General features: G+C 42.1%; 1 protein-coding gene across 1 annotated transcript in view; it reads left to right on the top strand.

Moving 5' to 3' along the window:
* PTPA (protein phosphatase 2 phosphatase activator) overlaps window positions 1-23,765 on the top strand; it is a 153,250-nt gene that overhangs the window by 71,974 nt on the left and 57,511 nt on the right. Inside the window, exons 4-6 of the mRNA XM_089669086.1 lie at window positions 7,169-7,294; window positions 8,785-8,902; window positions 22,622-22,721. Of these exons, the coding sequence (XP_089525212.1) occupies window positions 7,169-7,294; window positions 8,785-8,902; window positions 22,622-22,721 (344 nt within the window). The remainder of the gene's footprint in view (window positions 1-7,168; window positions 7,295-8,784; window positions 8,903-22,621; window positions 22,722-23,765) is intronic.

The following is a 23,765-nucleotide window of genomic DNA, read 5'->3' as shown; positions in this document are numbered from 1 at the left end:
CGGCAAAGTCGGGCTATACGTTTAGCAGAGAAACAGCCCCAAAGTATAATGTTTCCACCTCTGTGCTTGACTGTTGGGATGGTGTTCTTAGGGTCATAGTCATCATTTTTCTTCCTCCAAACGGTGAGTTGAGTTAGTGCCAAAGAGCTCAATATTGGTCTCATCTGATCACAGCACTTTCTCCCAATCCTTCTGTGAATCATTTAGATGTTCACTGGCAAACTTCGGATGCGCCTGTAAATGTGGCTTCTTGAGGAGGGGGACCATGCGGGAACTGCAGGATTTCAATTTATGGTGGCGTATTGTGTTACCAATGGTTTTTTGGTGACTGTGGTTCCAACTGCCTTGAGATTATTCACAAGCTCCTCCTGTACTTCTGGGCTGATCCCTCACTTTTCTCATGATCATCATTACCCCAATTTTGCATGGAACTCCAGACCGAGGGCGATTGATGGTTATTTTGTATTTCTTCCATTTGGGAATAATGGCTCCAGCGGTTGTCTCCTTCTCACCAAGCTTCTTGCTGATGGTCATATAGCTCATTCCAGCCTTTGTGCAGGTCTGCAGTCTTGTCCCTGAGGACCTTTGACAGCTTTGGTCTTGCCCATGGTGATGAGGTTTGAATGGAAGAAAGAGATTCTGTGGACAGGTGTCTTTTGTACACATAACAAGTTATCATTAGGAGCACCTTCTTAAATTGACAGGATTACTCTGTGTACTACATGAGCACATAGCCAGTCTGTGGGAGCCAGAATTGTTGGTTGGTTAGGGATCAAATACTTATTTTACTCGCTGAACTGCAACTCTATTTATAACAATTGTATCCTGTGGTTTCTCTGGATTTTTGGTTGACATTCTGTCTCTATCATTTAGAATACACCTATGATAAAATTTATAGACCCTTCATTTCTTTGTAAGTGGGCAAACTTACAAAATTTGCAGGGAATCAAATAATGATTTTCCCCACTGTACAACTAATGTCCAATGTATCAGTATTATCTGGTGGTGGTCATTTATCTATTTTTTTTGCACTTTTACATGTGGCAAACTGTTTAGTAACCTTTATTTACATTTTTGGCAGTGTGGTCTATATACACATTTATATGTACAAATTTTGGCCAACCATATGCACCCCATGGTGCAGACACTGTTTCTCAAAGACTGAACCATTTCAGAGACGATGATGCTCCAATTCACACAGCTGGTGTTGTCAAATTGTGGTTTGATGAGTGTGCAGACAAAGTCTCACACCTTCCCAGCGCTCCGCAGTTGCCAGATCTCAATAATCTAGAGGCACTATGGTCAATTGTGGAAAACAAGGTTTAGGCTCATTTTCCACCTCTAGCATCTCTGAGAGAACTGGAATGATTTTTGCATGAAGAGTGGTATCAGATTCCATTATCCACCATCCAAGACTTATATTTGTCAATTCCCAGGAGAATTCAGGCCGTCTTGGATGCCAAAGGCGGTTCAGCACCATAATAGGTAAGGATTTTGTACTTTTTACCCGGCGATTCCATAATTTTTTCTAACCCCTGTACATCCTCGCAATACTTGAATGTTTTATGCATTTAAAATGCTGCAGGTGCAGAAAAATTACTCTTGCTCCTATCTTCCTGTTTTAGACTGACAACAAAGTGCTTTTATTGCTCAGAAACCACGATCAGCCCTGCCTTCTGTACTACAAAACTCTACCTATCTCCCACCCCACTCTGTTTTTTTCCATATGCATGTTTTTGCCAGCAAAACAATGCTTATGCTTTAACCCCAAAGAGCCTACCAACACACCTTGTAGAAAAGGGAACTTGGGAGATGTAGTTCGGGGGATGTGCCTCCTGCCTCTGCAAAAATCTTACAAGCCTGGTGATAATATCACCAGGAGTAATAAAAGTTGTTTCTCAATACAGGAACAAGGTAAAAGAAAAAATGAATGCTGCTACAAGATATAGAGGAGAAGAGAGAAGCCTGGGGATATAAATAGGTTATGCCTGTACAAATCTTTTACTCTGTGGCTAGCTATAGAGCACCAAAGACTGGCTGGTCCAGAAAACCTATGGTATGTTTATATATAGTTCTGTGCTGCCTCCTCCTCCTTGGCTCCCCTAACAAATTGGCAGGGCCATTTGGATGTATATATCTCCATGGTAGCACTAATGTCATCATTCCTGTTTACAAGAGAGCTGTACAGAGTTAAAGTAGGGAATCTAGTACAGTGTCTAGTACACATTTGGATGAATGAGAGCCAATGACCTCACTCAAGGTCCTTTGCATCATCAAAAGATATGTAAGCTCACCTCGTTTAACTGGAAACAGGAAGGACTTAATAAAAACTGACATTCTTAAGCCATAACCCTGTAAACATCACGTGTGGGAGAAATATTGCCTTGTCATTGGTGACAAGAAAATCTCCCTACAGATGGAGGCCACTATGCATATACAATCTTTCATACAAAAAGCTTACTCAACAAATGTGCATTTGGATCCAATAAATGTGCAAATTTAGCCTATGGAGGAGGTGGGGGGAGAAAACATCAATTGGTTAGGAGAAGTCCATTTGGCTGATTCCCTTGTTTCCCAAGAAGGTTCAGCCAGGGCACTTCAGCTGGGGGTCTTGAATGACATATTGTTGTTGCCCAAACCAATTTTAATCAGCCCAAATTGAGCAAACACTCTTGTTTGTTTGCCTACAGCAAAGTCTCAATACAGTTAGGAGTGATAATGTAGCCCATGCCTTTTTAGTGATATTATTTTCACATCTCCTGTGATGTCACCATTTCCTAATGAACAAGGCCAACAATGCACTAGCATTGCAAATCACAGTTAAATACCCAAAGAAACTTAATGGTGTGTGTTTTTGGTAATTAGGATAATTTGGGTATTGGAATGATGATTTGCTTTGCATGTCTGTGTTGAGGAGGTGGACTGCTCTTGCCTCAGTTAATGCATTTCCACTGAAGAATGTGTATTGCTAGACTCTAAGGCAGTGGTTCTTAACCTTGTTGGAGGTACTGAACCCCACCAGTTTCATATGCGCATTCACCGAACCCTTCTTAATTGGAAAAATAAAATATGATTTTTAAAATTCAAAACATAGGTATATATTTAGGTATATATTTATACATAGGTGCACAAAATGAACAAAACCATTAAAACATGATTTTCACACAAAAACAAAAACATAATAATGAATATTTACTGCACGAATCATATGAGTCGGGTGTGGGTCTTCACCTCCGCCGAACCCGCGAGACTGACTCGCCGAACCCCTGGGGTTCGATCGAACCCAGGTTAAGAACCACTGCTCTAAGGATTGTGGATTGAGAAAATTGGTTGTTTCTCTGAAGTATATGCACTTCAACCCTGCTGATTGGCAAAGGTGTGGGCTCTTGTGTATGACATATTGCTAAAATGAAGAGTCGCTATTGATAAGACAAGAAGATATCCAGTTGGGATCTGAAACCCTCTGCAGTACTCACCTGTTGATCCATGTCTCTTCACTCTTCTGCCTTCTGTACAGGAAGATTTTCCATCAAGTTATAATATCTCCTTGAGCAATGAAGACTGCTGCCAACCAATAGGCTTTCTTTATTGGTTGCTAGGAGGGTAGAATTGACTTGATTATTGGAGGAATGAGTGAAATCACAATTGCTCTTATTGAACTGTTGATGGTCATGCCATAGGTACTGAAATGCTGAATCTCGAAGAACAAGTAGAGAGTCCTTGGAGGAGGGGCAACATCCTATCAATGAACAGCCTAAAGGTCATTACATGGTGATCAGTTGTGGGGCACAATCTTACTGCCAAAAGATCATTTACAATATAATAACATAATCACGTACATTGGAATGATCCAAACATATCTGTTTATGCTTGGGGCAGTGGTTCATTATTTTCCTGAGTTTGATAAACCAAGGGTGTCTGGTTCCATACCTACATATAATCTCCATAACTCATGTCCATGTAAAGACCAAGGTCAGAAACACTTTTAATTCTTTCAGATAGTTAACAATTGTTTCCCCTAACGGACACTATTGTTTACACATCTTGTTGGCTTTTATACAATTCAGGAGATTCTTAGTAGCATGAAAGATGACAGACACTGCAAGCAAAGGCTTACAGAAAGTCCATAGTGTCACATTGTAGCAAACATGGCAAAATGACAGCGCTTTAAGCATGAAACTCTGATCATACGTGTAAGATTCACATTAACACTCTCTGCTGTCTCTTCTCAAATTATTGCAGTTATTCAAAACAGGCTGGCATAAGAATTTCCCAAACCTCTGTTATGAAAATCCATTGTGTTGTTACATAGGACTTTCTGTGATTTGGTTTATGCTAGTTCAGTGTTTCTCAACCCTTATTGCAGACAAGGCACCCTTTAAAATGATGGACAATCTCAAGGTGCCTTCTAAAATTGTGGACAGTCTAGAGCAGGGGTGGGCAAACTTTTTGACTTGAGGGCCGCAATGGGTTCATATATTGGACCCGGGGCCCGGACCAAGAGTAGATGAATGATGTGTATGTGTCATCCATAGTAAGTATAGTAATATTCCCCCATAGTAAGCTTAGTAATTAATCCCCCATATAGTAATTCATCCCCCATATAGTAATTCATCCCCCATATAGTAATTCATCCCCCATAGTAATTCATCCCCCATATAGTAATTCATCCCCCATATAGTAATTCATCCCCCATAGTAATTCATCCCCCATATAGTAATTCATCCCCCATATAGTAATTCATTCCCCATATTAATTCATCCCCCATATTAATTCATCCCTCATATTAATTCATCCCTCCATATAGTATTTCATCCCCCACAGTACTATTCCCCCCAAGTAGTAAGCCAAGTCCCCCCTGTGTCAATTCACTTACCTTTGCTCCACGCGTTCCTCTCGCCGTGTTACCGCACTGTTCCGGTCTTCAGGGCGGACTGTGAGAGGAGCCTAGCTCCCCTCACGTTCGTCACGCTGCCCCGCCTACACACATCCTGACAGCCAATGTATCACGCTCCACGGGCCGGATTAAAAGGTCCGCCGGGCCGTAGTTTGCCCATTGTTGGTCTAGAGGCACCCATTCTATAATGTAAAAAACTATTCTAATAGTTTTACATAATGCATCAACATCCACATTTGTTGTACACCCATTGTTAGAGATGATTTATTCTTCCAAATCAAATACACTTTTGCAAACTGGTACTGACTAGTATTCCAAGATTTCTCTTCTCAATACATTTTTCTCCATCACTCAGCTAATGTGACCCCAGCTCTGATGGAGAGGGACAGGGAAAGGGCAAAAAGATACTGTGCAGATGACCAACATCCTCCTTATCGACTGATGATGTCAGTGGTTGTTGGGATGCCGGCGGCTAGAAAGTCATAATGGATAAACTGTGGGTATAGGATGGTGTAAATAGAGGTTTTGTGTGTGTGTTGGTTCAAATAGATGGACTATTTTTTTTTTTTTTAACAACTGGACTAAATATCAGGGCTGGATCTAGCCTATCTCATTTGGGGGTGCAGTAAAGAAAAAGTCAGGGGGGCATAATGTCAACACTGTATGTAAGTCACTGACCGTTTATCACACAGTATGACAGAGATGCAGGGAACTAGTATTCCCTGTTCACTCCGCACACGTCTGTACAAGAGTCATGACTTGGGAAACACAAGTACGTATCAAACTGTCATTAGAATGATTAAATAAAACTAGTGTCCGTATCAGAGCCCCTCTTACATCAGGAGTTTTCATCAGAGTGCCCCCTTACATCAGGGTCCCCATCAGAGTGCCCCTTACATTAGTGTCCCAATTAGACTGGCTTATGGAGCAATGGATGCCTTCTCAGACCTGAGGTGGGCAAAACTAAAACACCCCAGCACCCCCCCTCCTAGATCCAGCCTGCTAACTATGTAACTGTATAATACAATTGTAGTGAATTAGGAGGTACAATTAGGCAAAACATAATCGGAGTCATTGTAAAACTATACCAGGGATGCTCAACTTGTGGCCCATGGGCCACATGTGGCCCTCGACCGCAAACCAGGGAAGCACATGCTTGGGGTCAGCAACTTGTTGATTACGATCTGAGCTTGCCAACCTGGTATCCTAGAGCATCAGAGTGCATCGAGCTGGCACCGGCAGCGGAGGGAGCAGGAGCCGCATAAGCCAATGTTTCCTCTTTAGCGCCAGCACCTGTTCCAGGCAGAGTGATACCAAGTGCACTTTGCCCGGGGCCTTTCTAGCAGCCTGGAAAGTGATGCCAGCAGAAGCTGGAAAAGGAAAAGAAGGTCAGTGCAATAAATAACACATACACTGCTCTTTTGCAGTGGGCATATTAGCACCTTTAAAAGAGTTAACAACTATTAGGCTACTTTCACACTTATCCGGGGGTGCAGTGCACCTGTGAATTTTCTTCTGTTAGCTGCGCTTTGCCGTATACTTGTGTATTATCCTGCAGGTTTGGTGCACTCTCTGAAAGCACACCCAAACTCCTGAGTGCATGTTCCCCATGATTAAGCTCTGAGGAGCGGGGTGAAACACATTGGGGACATGGCCTGGTGGGAGCCCAGGCTGAGACTGCCATTCATTTCAATACCAGTGGGTATGCATAGATGTTCGGTTACATGTGATTCATCCTTTGCTTAAGAGTTATTTGTAACTGAGATGATCTCCTTCCCTGGCCTGCACTCACTGTGGTAAAAAACAGGATTGTTTTCCCTCGTAGCCTGAGCAGTACACATTTTCCTCTATTGCTTCACTCTGATTTGAAATGACTGGATTGGCAAACTACAGGTTAACACACTCCAAGTGCAGCATGTCAAGCTGAGTGGTGCCAACAGGGCCAACCACATTTTGAATTTCAAGCCATGTATGGCCAGTATTACTCTATCAACAATGTTTTGGCTATACATAACCAAATATCATTGTAGTCACAGACTTTACTCCATTGCATGTGTGAATTGGAAAGATTCAGTTCTGAGGTTATGCAGCTCGAAGCATCCAATCAGGTATTTTGTTTTTACACACATAGTAATAACTAAGAGCTGAACTCTGATCAGTTGCTTTGGGAAACAGTGTTTAGTCTCTTGATATTGTACACTTCTACAGTATATATCTGTGTAGCTTAGATGGTATTACTGGCAAAGTACTGAGTATGCTGTTGGCACACAGGCAATCGAGAAATTAATGGCCTTGCTGGAGACATTGGATCACTGGATTGACGAGACGCCCCCTGTGGACCAACCTTCGCGTTTCGGGAACAAAGCATTTCGGACTTGGTATGCAAAGCTGGATCAGGTAGGTTTCATCTAGAACTGGCTACACAGTGTGTGACTTGTTGAACAAGTTTTAACCTTCTATATTGTCTGACAATGTCTGCATAATCTCTTGTGAGACTAGAGAGTTTACAGGAGTCATGGTAGACACATCATGTTTTTTTTCTGGTTTCCTACACAGCAAAAATTGCATATGAAATGCAAATACAAGCTGAAATGCACTGAAGGAGTAATATATTTAGAATAAATATGCTACATGATATCTAATCTACCTCGTTTCCCTGTGTGTAACACACTTCTGTACAGATATGTTTATCGCAGCCTCTGCTTTCTGTCTCACTGTGATGGTATTACACCGTACTGGTGTAGTCTAGTAGCTTTCAGACTTTTCAGGGTGCTGACTGTAGTGTGCTTCAATATTGTAAAATATATTCCCTCACAAAGGTAGATTTGTTTTCCAAGAGCTCTCAATATTTGGGCTGTTTCACACAGGCAGTCGGGGGCAGAAAAAACAGGCAGTTGAGCTGCAGTTTTACCACCCACCTCAATTCTACCATTACAAATGGGCTGTACACATACTGTGGCGCTTTTATTTGCAGCCACAACAGTTTTAACTCGGCTAGCAAAGTTGTACTGCCTGTCAAAAGCGCCCAATAAAGTTGATGAGAGTGCGCCACAACTGCGAGCCAAACACATAGCTTGCAGTTGTGACGCACTCCCATTGACTTTAATGACTTTATTTAGCATGGTATTTTATTACAAAATTCCCAAAAATGCAAGAACCGCTGTCACCCACATGAGAGAGCCTTTATGGCTCATTCACACCTAAGGTTGTGGGGAGATAAGATTCCACAGTTGAGCCACGCTTTTGTCACCACCCCCTTTAGCTGCAGAAGCAGTTCCATGAATTATACTCTTGTTCTTTTCGGTGGCCATAGTGCCTGCCAAACATAACCCATTCAAATGCACACAGTTGCGGCATGCTAGTATGAGGACTGTCAAATGCTCTGTGACAAGCAATCCAAAAGCGGATTGCTATTCAGAGAGTGCCGCTAATGTAAACAAGCCCTTAGTCCTTTTATGAAGAACTACTCTAAGCTAGTCCACCCAAAAGTAACATTGCAATTATATTTGGAGCCATCCACTGGCATTTTATACCTCTTGGGAAATTCTAAAGTGAGTGTCACATGTCATTGTTTTTGATGCCATATCTACCCACCATAGAGTTTTGAGTATTCCCAGTCACAATGGGATGTCTTCCTTGTCACAAATCAATGAAAAATCCAACATGGAGAGGAAGTGCTGTCACCCTGGGGTCTTTAGGATCTGTAAGAAACTGGTAGTTGGTTTAGCAAAATTGTAATCTTAGTTTAGGGTGGACTGACCCTTTTAATGTTCTAATTCAGTATAGCAGTAGCTGTAAATATGCACGCTTGGCGTATGCACAGCACTCTTCTTTGCTCCAGCAGAGAAAACCACAAACATGCTTGACACCCGGGTTTTTTTTCACAGGAAGCCGAGAATCTCGTTTCCACGGTGATCCCTTCTCAGCTAAGCGCGGCAGTGCCGGAGGTGGCTGTGTATTTAAAGGAGTCTGTGGGAAACTCCACCCGGATTGACTATGGCACAGGTAATGGAGAAAATGGTGTACGTACTGAACATCCCAGGAGACAGACAATCCAGCCAATATTCACAGCTTCCTTTTGACCCCTTCTCTATTGTGCACGGCACTTTCTTATGGCTGTGCGTACATATTTGCAATTACAAAAACATGTAAATACATTCACTCACATGTGTTAGTCAGATAGGTGTGCTCACTTAAATGTAGTTCAGTTGTCTATTTAGCTACTTCCCTTGGGATCAGCTTGTAAAGAGTCAAAAGAGAAATATGAGGAAGAATGCTAGTTGCATGGCTGTTATGGTAAACTTGTGCTTCAGTGTTGAGTCACTGATTCTGAAAAAAATCAGACGAGAATTCACTGCCTGAATACTTGTGCTAAGTCAGTGACTCAGGAGTAACCAATAGGGTTTAAATGATCACCAGGCAAATAGCATTTTGAGGAGGAATTCAGCATTAGCAGTCTCTCTATTTCTCCAAAGGCATATTTGGTTTTAAGGAAGAACAGCTTGGCTATCAGCATGCAATTTAATTTCCCTCAATGCATTTTCCAAAAACACCACTGACTTATTTACATATATTTTGAATGACTGTCTAGTTTTATGTTAGCAGGTTAGTCTCCCCGAAAGTGATCTTGCTGGGCTCAGTCATTCACATGCTTCTTGTGGGATTCCAGCAGCCTGATCTCCCTGTCATAGTCCTTATCCAGGGTGTTAATTTTGGATATTCCCATCTTTCCTGTGAGGAGCCAATTAGGATTTGTAACTATATTTTTTTTTTCTGGAAACACATTAAACTACCCTTTTCTCTTCGTGATAACACTGTATCCTGCCCTCCATTTCATCGCTCTCTGCTGGCATAGATTACAAACAGACACAACCTTTGCAAAAGTGTCCTCACACTTCTTCTCAGGGTAGCAAAAATTTGAGACCCTGAGAAACCCTAAGAAATATGTGTAAAAAAATAGAGAAAACAACATAGTCCTCATAGTGCAGTAGGTTTAATGAATCATAATGCGGAAAAAGCTGGGTACAGAACTATCAAATGGTGGTTTGTGCAACTTACATTGGTGAGGTTGCAGATTGCCATATGAATGTGGTATGACCAAACCTTTCTTCAGCGTTCATGGAGAACATACATTGGTGAAGTTGCAGATTGCTACATGGATATGGTATGAAACAACCTTTCTTCAGTGCTTGTAGAGAATATAACTGTCACCACGCAGAATCTTAGGTGGTCACTCTCAATGAATCCAGATGTTCAGTCCTAGGTTCACTTGGGGAATGTGCTGATGGTCTGTAGAGACTTAATTCAGATATTTTTTCAAAAAGACCTAATGATGTTTGCAGAGGTGCCCATGGTACAGTGGATGCTCTGTGTCCATGGAATTTATGGATGGTAAGAAAGGTCCAGGATATAAATCCTTCTTTGTGCAAGAAAAATGTTATTGAAAGAGAAGTGCGGGAAATGGAAAAAAAAACAAACATACATACTCACCTAGGTGGATGCAGCATCCATCTATTGCATCTTTCCCCTGCTGCCTCTACACTGAGAACTGAGCAATCAAAGACTGCTGATTGCTCACTTAGTCTTCAGTGAGCAGAGAGCTGATGACTGTCAGTTACCGGCTCTTCGTTTTGTCCCTCCGGCACTCACTGGAGTGGAGGGGCGGAAGTGGTCGGCTCAGGCTCTCAGTGGCTCACTAAGAGGCTGAGGCAGTTGCCCGTCCAGGTGTCTGGGTGGATCTCGACATTAAAGTCAGGATCTCTCCAGAGTCTGGACCGGCTCTGTGATGTCAACTGATAGCAGGCTAAATGTGGGTCAAAGAAGTGCAATCCTGTGATCCCCAGGAAAAGTAGGGACAAAAGAGCTTTGGCCCTACTTTTCCTTTAAACACCAATATTTCAGTAAACCTCTTTATCCAGTGTTTTAAAAAAAATTGCAACAAAACACACAGAATTGTATTGCAGAGCGAGAGGGCGCGGTTCTGAACAAGCATGCTACAAAGTGCTGATTACTAAGAGCACTAGGTCAAACTCTGGTGCCTATTGGATTGCACAGTCATATGTAGACACACTGCACATCTTCAATAGGAAAGTGGTAATAGGACTAGAAAATTGATGTTGCTCGTAAAAGGTCTATCTGACTGCATGTCTATTTCCGTGATTCAGTTCAGCCCTAATTTTGTTCAGTACATTAAAAATGAGTCCAGAACCCCTCATATAATAACTTAGCAGGTGTGCAGACCAAGGAACTCAGGAACAGAGATCCAACAACTGTAGTCTTACAGAAGACAATGATGGTTCAACTCACAAGTATCTACCAAAAACGTAAAAAAAAATTGTTTTAGGTGGACTGACCCTTTAAATATTGTCTTATGTGCTGAGCACACAAAAATCGTCCCACATAAGATACAGAATGTGATCACCAGAAATACATGGCTATTTTTACATTAAGTAGCAAACAGGGAAAGGAAGTATGTTGAGATGTGTGGATGTGTACAGATGCTCAGTAGAGGCTTAGAAAAGTGACTATAGCAACTTGATAGGACTAACTCCCTCCTGAGTTCTGTAGATATTTGTCCTTCCATGCTTTTTAAAATAAGAAAAAAAAAAAAAGCTCTAAAGGAAATTCAGATATGCATACATTAGTGGACCCTATGGGGGAGAATTACTAAAACTGGTGCACACAGAATCTGGTGCTGCATGGTAACCAATCAGCTTCTAACTTCAGCTTGTTCAAATAAGCTTTGACAATAAAACCTGGAAGCTGATTGGTTACTATTCCCACACATTTGGTGTGCAGCAATTTTAGTAACTCTCCCCCTATATTATCACTTATTCATTTCTGACTGGTTGCCATGGGGTGCAGCACTAAGCACATTACATATACTCCCCATGGGGTCCATGACCAGGTGGTAATGACTTCATTCTTGCTGGGGTCATCTGTTTAGCCTGTCCTTTTTCCAGTTGTTCTGGTCCCCCCCCCCCCCCCCCCCAACTCAAAAACATACAGGTAGGTAGTTTATGTGTGGATATGTGGGCTGATAGAATGCAAGCTCCTTGGAGTCGGGGATTGATATTGACTCTTTTATGTACATTGTAGAGCAATACAAAATGTATCTAATCCATTTTGTACACAGGACATATGAATTGGCTTTAGGGACACAGCGCCATAGCAAAATTATTATACTTGTCCAAGGCTCACCAACCTTCCCCAATCAATCGACTAATGTGACCTGTGTCATTTAAAGCATTTATTATTATTGGTGTGGCACACATTGCTTACAACACAGAGTAACAGAGGCACCTGAAGTGCATGTAGGTTCATCGTGCACTTATTTTGTTTAGCACAGTTACCCTGCTGTACTGGGGTACTGCCTTTAATTCCTACCATGGACACTATGGGGTTAAAATTACTAAAACTGTAGAGTGGTTCAGCTATGCATGGTAGCCAATCAGTTTCAGCTTGTTCACTTAAGCTTTGACAATAAAACCTGGAATATATATATATATATATATATATATATATACACACCATTATAAATACCCTTTTCCCCCTTTTGTATAAGTGATCACATTCCCTCTGTTCTCTGCATAAGGTAGTAAGGTGAGGGAGGGGAAACAGCAGTTACCAGTCTTCCCAGTGAATAGCTGGGGGGGGGGGGGGGGGCATGTCAGCAGAAATTTGATCATTGGAGGAGAGCAAGCTGAATTCTGAGAACAGCTAGAGAACTGACCATGCTGTGCTCTCGTGCTTAGTATGGTCCGTTTTTGACCGGAAAGCAGAGGGACTGGCAGAGACACCGGGGATTTCACACAAAGGAAGCAATACAAAGGGAACAGGATACTTTTTCATACAAGTACATGGTACAGTAGGCACATATCAGGAATATGAAATGTTGGGTTTACATATTTTTTAAGCTTGTGTGAGCTTTCTCCCTCCAAAAATATAGAGGGTTGTCTTTCATGAAAATTGGTCATAGATTGTGCATTCCTATATCAGTGCTCCAGGAACATAAGAATGTAAGCTCCTTTGGAAGCAGGTGTGGTGCACATTGGCTATACTTAAGCCCTCAATAGGGTTAGTGATCTAAAACCAACTGAAACAATGGTAAAATGTAGACAAATGAACCTTCCTTGATTTTCCTTGTTTCAGCACTAGGGGGCCCTGTTGTTGCAGCAGTGACTGAGGCCTGCAGTGGTTTTCTCTGTGCTGCAGCCCACTTCTTCCTGTGCTGTCATTTTTTTCCTCTCTCCCTTACATCATTTCTTGTTCTCTGTTAGTCACTCTAAAACGGTTTGTGTCTTGTAACTCCATGGGGTGACAGCATCAGTCACACGTGTTCGAGGGGCTGCTGTTAGACATGCGAGATGTGCTAGCAGCATGGAGCACATCTCACGTACGCTTAATACCTCCAGCAGCAGGCGCACATCTCGCTGGTACAGCAAATAAGAAGTCCAGCAGCTGAGGTCACCCCGTAATGATTTGTAAATTCTTTTTGCGCTGGAGAAATACTGAAAATACTTTTTTTTTTTTTTAACCCTCGCCACATCTCTATCAGAGAAACGCAAGCTGCGTGCAGCTGTTAAGGAAAAGTCGGCTATGGTAAATACACATTTATTCTCCGGTAAACTGCCGGGGAACTACAAATCCCATTATTCCCAGTGGATAGCACTTGAAGAGCTACACGTTTCAGCAAGCCAGTGATTGCAGGGTAGCCTGTGACTTGTAGTTTTGGCAGTAGCTGCAAAGGCATGATGAGGTAGGGAGGAGGTGTGTAGTTGCAATGGGACTATATTAATGGTTGCCCACAGAGTCATATTGCCATGAAAAGATGACCTGTACTTAAATCTTTAGGTTGTGTTGCTGGAATGGATAAATAAAGTGAAATAGGTTGGCTGAAAGACTAACCTTTCCTAGGAAAAATGTCTAAGCAAGGTCCCTCCATTGTCAAATGCCTATGCATATGATCACATGATTCTCTGCTGTACGGGAGGAGCAGTCAATGTGAACTGTGACCAGAGAGCACATGACTAAATGCCTAGGCTTTCCAGGAAAGCATCCATGCTGGAGGGGGAGCATGGAGAAGAAAGGAAAGGAAAGAATTTCAATCATTGTGTTATCTCTTTATCTAACCCAGCATAAATATTACCAGCATTATGTTAAAGTGTATGTAAACTTTAACAATCCGGTGGCAGATTTCTTTCTGTGTCATGTGACTTCTGTTATTGGCTCTTAGGGCTTGTTCAAACTAGGCTGTTTTGCCAACGCTTGCCAAACGCCCCTATAGCGTTTGGCAAGCGTTGGTCCGGTGTTTGCGGAGCGTTTTTAACGCTCCGCAAACGCCGCATGCGCGGTTTAGCGGCGGTTGCTAGGCGTTTGCCGAGCGTTAATAACGCCCCACAAACGCCTATAATGCATTTGAGTGGTGTTACCGCTCCGCAAACGCCCCGCAACCGCGTCGCAACCGCACCGCAACCGCACCGCAAACGCCGGCCGGGCGTTTGCGGAGCGGCACCATAGACGAGAATAGGAGGCTTCAAAGCCTCCTGACTCGACCAGAGGCGTCCGTTTTGCCGCGACGCAACGCGACGCGACGCTCCTGTTAGAACAGCACCATGTGCTGTAATGTGCAGAGTTGGCAGAGGCGTTTGGGAAGCGGTAAAAACGCTTCCCAAACGCCTCTCTGCCGCCTGCACACAAGGCTAGTGTGAACGTAGCCTTACAGTGTTCATATGATCGGAAGTCTGTCCTACTGACCCCCTATCAGAAGCCATGCCCGAGAGCTGTAGGTCAGTGTGCTGTGAGGCACGCTTTCAGTACACAACCTCGAGCCGCTGTGGACAGTGGTGTATTCACTGCCCTGGGAAGCACATGAATTGGGCGCCCCCCACCAGCACCCACCACACAGTGGATTACTGGCAGAATTACCAGGTGAAAATTAAGGGAAAATAATATATCTAATGCAGTCAGCACCTCTCAGGACTTGTAAGGTGCAAAATATAACAGTTTAGGTGCGCCATAAAATGCAATTTCTGGTTTCAAGTAAATTAGTCAGGGAACTAATGCTATCCAGCAACTGGTGCAGCTGTCCATTCAGTCTACCCTAAAGACAAAGTCCACCATTTAAGACCTATGTTACATTCATATTTAGGGTGTAATATTGTGCCGATCCCGCCATAGCAAAATCTCCCCGGCACTGTGCGAGAGTTCTTCTCCCCCACAACAGCTGTCAAATTTGACATTGGCGCAGCTGTGTGAGGCTCCACACTGAAACAGATGGACTTGCTGTTCTCAATGGAACACAAGGTTGGTGATCACTACACTCGTAGTCTGTTGACACTTCCTCCAGCTTTCTAAATGAAAACCCGTTCCTTGGTACGGACAGGGAGCTAAAGGAGGAGCCTATGGATTTCACCCACCATCCACTAATTAAGTGTTCTTGCATGGCAAGACCACTTACTGTTATCTCACATATATATTCTTATTATTATAGCCAAATTTTCCACCCTAACTCCTCCCACAGTTTTTACACTACATAGACAGTAATATACCGAAACGTGGGGCTTGTTCCTGATTGGTGCGCTATTACTTTGTGGAGCGTTTCGCCGAATGATTCACGAAATATCGCCGTTTTTGTGGTGAAATTCGTCCCATAGGAATGAATGGCAGAATGTTAAAAACTAGAGTGTGAGCTGACAAAAGCTAGAGTGTGAGCTGAAAGATCAGGACATGATTTCTAAACTGCCATCACTCCCTCATTTTCAAGCCCACCTACACAAATCTTATATCAAAACGTTCAGCTATCCCTGCTGCCACTAAAAATGTCCACGGCCAAGCCATAGTCCTGATAGTTTTCACAATATGACCATTTGTTTGCAACTCACACCGCCCATTGACATTGTACACTACTGGTGGAGGCAAGAACACTTCACACAATTTCCCCAGAAATTGTAGCTTTTCTAGTTCTGATTGCAATGCTTTACAGGCTCATCTGCAAATAAATAAATACACATTTTTTTTTTCTGCAAATACATGTGCATTTATTTTTTTTTTTTTCAAAAGGTGGACTTAATCTTTAAAGCTGACCTGAGCCTTACCTAGCAACAGGTTCTCTTTACCTCATCCTGGGGCAGCATTGAAAGGAACCTGTTGTTCACTTTAACCACTTCCAGTCCAGACACTTTTACCCCCTTCCTGACCAGGGCAATTTTCAGCTTTCAGCACTATCACACTTTGACAATTGTGCGGTCATGCAACACTGTACCCATATGAATTTTTTACCATTTTTTTGAGACAGATAAAACTTTGTTTTGGTGGTATTTATTCACTGCTGGGATTTTTATTTTTTTCTATGTAAATGAAAATGTCCAAAAATTTTGAAAAAAAGTGTTTTTCTTATAAAATGTTGCAAATAAATAATATTTCATCATAAATCTTGGCCAAAATTTATTCCGTTATCTTTTTAGTAAAAAAAAAAAAGACAAATTAGTTTATAACCAAAAATTATAATTTTTAAAATTTTTTTTTTACATTTGTATTTTTTTTTTATATTATTTATTTTACTATTTTTTTACATACTGTCACCCTAGCAGTACAGTGTCACCATGGTGACACTGTACTACTTTTGGGGGGTGATGAAGGTTTTTTTTTTTTTACACTGATTGCTTTTACACCCATATAGGATGTAAAAGCAATCATTTCTCTTTCTCTCTGTCTGCATTCTTGCAGCCATTGAGAACTACTGAGTGAGCTGTGATTGGTCACAGCTTGTCACATGGTACAAGGCTGTTGTGAATAGCCTTGTACCATGTGACCTCTGTGATCATTCACAGATTTCACACCTAGTAAGCACTGATGTCAGAAGTGACATCTTGCTTACTACTTTGCATGTGATCACTGATTGGCCAATCAGTGATCAGATGATCGGGACCTCATACAGAGGTCCCGTCCACCGATCGGTGTTTCACTGTGTCCGGAGGACACAGCGGGCACCAGATCGCGGTGCTGCATGCTCCCAGGGAGCGCGCACAAGAAGGGTGCGGGGAGGCCGTTTATAAACGGCCACCCGACCCTGCAGTGCCACCGCCTGGCTGTTTATATACAACAGCCAGTCGGGAAGTGGTTAAAGTTGTTCTCAGATCACCAGATTGCTGACTAAAAGTAGTGTTTTTTTGGGGTTTATTTTTTATTTTTAATTTTTTTTTACGGCTGTGCCTGGATAGATAGGCAGTGTTGCCTGTATTCATCTCTGAGCATATTTTTAAATTTATGTACCTCTAAAGCAGAACACCAGGCAAAAAAATATAAAAATCAATAACCCATTAAAAGATAAAATAACATAACCAGCTTTTGCTGCTTTAGTCACTTTCAAGCCAGAGATTTCCCCTGCCCTACTTCTTTTTGCCACTAGATGTCCTTGGTCTAATAGCAAGCATCTTTCAAACCACTTACTCTAAGCCCAGCCTGTGAACTGTGATGAGCTCCTTTTCTCTGTAACTCTGCCTTTTCCTCCCATCAGCATGCTTCTTATTAGCACATGAATTGACTCCTGTACTCCTTGTACTACTTCCTCTTATAGTCCAGCCCTGCTGTACAGAGACTGCAGGAGGGTGATACCAGGTCGAATTTAGGTACACATACGGCTTGTATTTAAAATAATTTATTGATACATTAATTTGTGCCTTTTTCATCAGAAGTCAACTTCAACATTTAACCGTAAGTTCACCCACATTTATGTTCACCGACTTTTCTCATTTATATTCAGGCAGGCCATACATTATGCAACATGGGTTGAAGGAAAGAAAATTGCTTAATTCCCCCTAATCAAGCAATTTTCTTTCCTTCAATCCCTCTTGCTGTGCTATTGTGTTCCACTGTGGGGAGCCTTCCCCGCTAACAGAATACAGTGATCACTGCTGGCTGCTATAGCTGCTGGCAGTAATTTGGTGAAAAAGCCCGATAGGTTGGTTGTATCGATTGACTTCAGTACAACCAGCCTGCCCATAGATTGATCGAAATTTGGTTGGTTCCTGCTGAACTGGCTGAATTTCGACCTTTCAGTGGCCAGTTTTTTCTTTTCTCAATTCTTGACTGTTGCCCTGTCCACATTATCAGACATTGGGGGTACACTGTAGACAATGACTTATGTGTCTGACAGTAATGCTGTTAGCTGTCAGGTGTCCACTGATTGGCTCTTATGGTATGGTCACAATTATATCTTACGCTAGCTTTTAACAACGATCCTCCACTAGGCTTGGTGCTGTGTAGCAACATTTGAGAGGATGAGAAATGTGCAAAGCATTAATAACCTCTCCTGGCCTTTGGAGAATGCTGTCACACCAGTGCAAGACAGGTTTTACTGTCATTTCAGCCTCTTGGAGTTTTAGTATATGTGCCTTCAGCAAATACTTCCGCTCACACTTGGTATTTTCACCAATCTGTCAGTGAATATTTCCAGTCTCTGTAGACATGGTTGCTGTTGAGCTGTAAATTTTTCTTACAGCTTGGTAAGTGGTGTTTGCATGAAACTGACCACATTACCCAGTTCACTTTGAAAAAACAACTATCCTTTTGTGGAAAAACTTTAACAAACCACATACGGGTTGAAGAATTTAAAAAGTTGGACCTATGTATTCGGTCGGTCCTCTCCTTCAGTATGTCTCAGCAGGTCTGTTTCGAGGATAAGAAAAGCTTCTATCGACCAATACAAGTTTCATGAAGGGTCAATCAGGATGATGCCCGCCAATTGAGCCCTGTGATCTGGAGCACATAAGTGGAATTATTTTTGCATCTGATTTAGATTACTTGAGTATTAGAAGCCCTCCCAGTTTCTGAAACAAGATTCAAACAGAGCTGCCTTTAGAAAATATATTGCTTACACCATGTTTTTTTGGCTAAAAATTGATTTAAAAAAAAAAAAAAAAAAATTTATAGTTAAAAGCAATAGATCATTTAGAACATTGGCAGATAAGCAACTTACATCTCAGAAGCTAATTATCACCAATGGTTGAATTTATAAAAAAAATGTATAGCTGTTCATCTATCAAAACTGCATGTAAATTTGTTCTCTGTGAATGGTCTCAGGCCATATTCTCCACAGTTCGAATACGTGAATGTGGACTGTATCGCATTATGGCCATTAGATGGCAAGGAGGAATGTACTTATTTCCTATGATAGTCAATACCCCCTTAGTGTTCATAATGTGCTGTTTTCCACTTTAAAACTGCAGAAAATATAGCCAGAGAGTATTCAGTTTTTTTCCATTCACACAGGATGAATTTACATGCAGTTTCGATGGATGAACAGCCTTGTGAATTTTTTGATTATACACCCCTTAGATTTTGCTTTGGAATGAGTTGGTTATAGTAGCAATGGCAAAGAAATATGTAACATTTGGCATAATTGATCAAATACCGTAATTGCCTGTACTTCCCAAGTGAATTTCACACCCCTCTGGAAAGTAATGGCTGAATGACTGGTGGGGTGGTGCCATTCATCTGAACCCAGTGTACCTTGAAAATGCACCCTAGTGCACAGATGCCATGTTGTATTGGCTAGTGGCAGCTTATTCACTCCTTTGCTGATTGAAGAGGGAGCAGCAGTGGAGCATTGCCTTGCTGCGTTGCTTGTTGGGTAAAGGTAAGTTCATTCTCAGAATCTGTGGATTTGTTACCAGTGAGAAAATCCTAATTTGGCATGGCTCTTTGGCAGATATTTGTGATAGATCAGGGGTCTCTAAACTTATTAAGAAAAGGGCCAGTTTAATGTCCTTCAGGCTTTAGGGGGGCTGGACTGTGGCCAATGGGAGTATAAAATGCCCAGAAATCAGTGGGCATAAACAGTGCCCCATTATGGGTTTTATCAGGAGGAAGAAAGACCAATTGTTGGTATCAATGGGAAGAATAGTGCCATTGATGGTGTCAGTGGGAGGAATGGTGTGCCATCATAGGTGTCAGTTGGTGGAGTTGTTCCCCAAGGGCCAGATAAGGGCAAGCAAAGGGCCACATCTGGCCCTCAGGTCACAGTTTGGAGATCACTGCTTTAGATGGTTGCAGTTTGCATTCAGTGGATCTAATAGTACAGGAAAATAGAGTTTAATTTATTTATATAATTTTAATGCAACAGGCTCAAATGATATGGTAACTGCACTTTCAGTTAATGGAAATGTCATAAGTGACAAGTCTAAATACATAAATATTGTGTGCATTTGTAAGACAGGCCATTGATGGGTTGTTATTTTTTTTCAATCAGCCAGCGGGCAGTCAAAAAATACAAGCGGATTCCCCCATCCACTCAAGCTAGGTGGATCAAAGAATCCTCCCTACTGTTAGAATATATTGCATCCCTCTATGGCAAGCTCTTTTTGGTGGCTTCTGATGGTTGCACAAAGCACTTTACTAAAAATCCACACAAATTTCTTAGCTGCCCACACATCTTGCAATGTAACTGTACAATATGTACAATTCCCTTAACGACTTAAAGTCCACGTGGAGAGCCTCCTGTAAAGCAGATATCTTAGCACCTTTCCTGGTTCTGGAGCCGCCGACCACTGTTGTAGTCATGAGACAGCACCAGTTGAAGAAGCTGCAGAAACCAACACTTTTGCGAGTGCAGATTCCTTGTCCCCCCTTTGTGGTTCCTCATCACTACAGGACACAGTAGTAATGTAGGGGCCCGGCAGATCGGACCAGGACGTTCCTGAAAGTGTTAGATTCTGCAGCTTGTATAAGTGTGATTTTCTGTTGTCTACAGTAGAGATCAGTGGTGCAGGCACCACAAGAGGTATTAGATGTCTTCTATTTCCATGTGGATTTTAGTAACAGGGTCAAAAGTCCATCATGCACATTACAATATGACTGGACAAACTCTTTTAGATCCGTCAATAACTATGTAGTATAAGGGCCTGTAAATCCAGAGGAGATTACATGGAAATTGCATAATCAGATTGTAACGTGTGTGGCCAGCTTTAGTTCTACCAAGAAGGCTCACCTAAACAACCCATTCAGTTTATATCTGATCATGTAGGCTGTGGCACTACATAATTGTCAGTAAATCTAAGGAAGGTTACATGATCAAATTGCTCCTTTGTCCTACAATGGCTATGCACATAACAATCTACTTGTATTTGCATACAGCAGGTTTTTATGACTGATTCTATCTGGCTGTGGGGTGACCTTACTTTTGGCATTATGAGAAAGCTTTTGCAGAAGGAGTTAAACTGGCATTAGAGGCTATTTGAGGTACAGGAATGGGAAGTCTGGGTGGGAGCAGAGATGGGAAGGAAGCTGGGTAGGCAGGAAAGGTGGTAGATGACAGGGTCCATGCGGTGGATTCTGGGTATATTGCAGCCATACTGCAGTCATCTGTTTTACATACACCCTGGCAGAGAGCGTTGCATGCCACTAGAATGCTAATGAAGCTGCCACAGATTAAATTAGCCGGTACACTGCCAGGCAGTTTGCAATCCTCAAAGCGTGGAGGCTGACAAGGGCACACTGGGACTTGTAGTTCTGCTGAGCCTAAACTCATGTGTGTAAATAAATGCTCAGTATTCACTGAAGATCTAGACCCTCAGCTGCCATAGACTGTGAAATGGGATATTTAACAAAATAATTTCTGTTTGGAGACAGATTTTAGAGCCCACCTGGCTTGTTCAGTTAGGCTTTGCAAAATAGCAGTGATGACATATGTTTTAGTAAAGCTGGTCATCCGCTAGTAGAATTTCGTTCAATTTTCCAATCCTTCGTGGTGTGAAATCGATGGTCGTTTTCAACCATAGTGGCAAGAAAATTCCAAGGATCAGGATGGAAAATTTCAAACACATTTCTAGCAATGTATGTTTTTTTCATATGGGAAAACATTCATTCTAAAATCGAATCTTAACAGCAAAAGAAATTTTAAAGTATTTTAAAACAACATTCGTGAAGTCTCTGTTGGCATTTTCAGTTATACTGATGAGATTCTTCATAGAAACATTCATACAAAAATCTACCAGTGTATGGCCAGCTAAACCAGATTTCATCTTCCAGGGATCTGAAACTCTGATTAGTGAGCAATATAACAGCATGCTTTGCCTGTTGGCACTGGGATCATAGCCTCAGTTTTCATCAGTCCACATATCTGATCTCATGATCTCCCACACCCTAAACACATAAAAGACAGGTTCCATTTTGAAGTGGCCATGGCATGTGTATCTTTATGACTGTGGTGGTGACATTGAATTGTAAGCTCCTTTGGTGATCAGGACTGATGTGATTGGTCTCCGTGCAATATGCTGAAGCTATGTCAATGAGTAAAAATAACTTGCTTTTTTGTTCTGCTTAAAGCACAAGTTTTTCAGCAGCGCTTAGTCTGCGGGTCTCTTCCCGCTAAATGAGGAACAGATGCTGGGAACTATCTTCGGCATAAAAGAATGCAAGATGCCGGCTGCAGTTACACGGGTGTCGTTTGCATTGATGATTATCGAAGGGCTTTTTTTTTTTTTTTTTTTTTTTTTTCCAAGATGCATTTTTATAAATGTGACAGTTATGTTTTTTGTTTATACCACATCTAGTCAAGAAAAATGAGTATACCATAGAATAGACATAGAAGAAAAATGGCTCTCAATAGCCGCTCATTTGAATGAGATCTAGCTGAATAAGCCTGTTTGTAATAAGAAATATTTTAACACAAATGGGTCAATGTGATGATCTGCTGGAGTCACGGCCCTTTCTCTGTCTTTGTAGGGCATGAAGCTGCATTTGCCGCCTTCCTGTTCTGTTTGTGTAAAATCGGCGTTCTCCAGGGGGATGATCAGCTTGCCATCGTCTTCAAAGTCTTCAATCGGTAAGAATGAAATAAACGAATGCGGAAAAGCCACTAAACTTTATATTTTCTGTTTATACTTTCCATATAATGCCATTGTCAGGCCTGCCTTGTAGGAGTTAGGCATTGAATGGGTTATTGGCAAACCAATAAGTTGATCATTCATGATTTCTGATGAAAAATATCTGCAGTTTTTCAGTCACCTAAACAAAAATGGGAATGGTCACTTCACTTTAAAATGCATTTACTATATAAACATGGGGGACAGTCTGTTGCTAAAAGCCTGTGATAATGGGCTCTGGGCTTCGATAGATAGGAAAAGCTTTAGTTTGAAATGCTTCTGAGATCATTCAGAATTCTTTGGCAGGCCCATTGAACCCACAGTTGGTGGGTAAACTCATATAGGAATACAATGCTGATCTTATTCAAGCAAAAGCCCATCAAGACAGGCCCTAAAGCAGGCATCGCTAATTAGAGGATCGGGGTCCGGATGCGACCCGAGTCACTGCCCCATCCAGACCGGTGCAGTCCCGCCATTTAGGAGCCTTTTCTTCCCCCAGCCATTACGTGGTCATCCTCACAGAGCTGACACAGGAGAGTTCTGGATGAAAGACAGGAGCTGCCCGAGGTTAACAAGCAAGTGACTGGTTGCTAAGATGAAGGGCAGTCCTAGCAATCAATCGCTGTCTGTGTAAGGTAGGACAGTGGGGGAGTGATGTGAAAAGAAACCAAGGACTGAATGACGGAGGCTGAGGACATTAAGTGGGGGGTCTGAGAACAGTAATGTGGGCGGACTGAGGACAGTAGTGGGGGGGAGGTTGTGTACATTATAATTAAAGGTAGGAGCTGAAGACTGAAATATGGGGGGACTGAAGACATTCAAATGGGGTGGGCTGAGGACTATGATGTGTGGGGGCTGAGGACATTAAAGTGATGGTGGGGGGGCTGAGAATTGTAATATAAAGGGGGAGCTGAGGACATTCAACAAGAGGGGATCTTGCTGTGAAAGGGGAGGGGACTGTGATGTGCAGTGTGGAATGAGGACACTGATGTAAGAACAGATTC

The sequence above is a fragment of the Staurois parvus genome, unplaced genomic scaffold, assembly GCF_062004578.1.
Source record: "Staurois parvus isolate SC_StPar_1 unplaced genomic scaffold, SC_StPar_1.0 ptg000068l, whole genome shotgun sequence".
Taxonomy (NCBI): domain Eukaryota; kingdom Metazoa; phylum Chordata; class Amphibia; order Anura; family Ranidae; genus Staurois; species Staurois parvus.
Note: the sequence above shows the minus strand (reverse complement) of the source record. Positions and strands in the feature narration are given on the sequence as shown.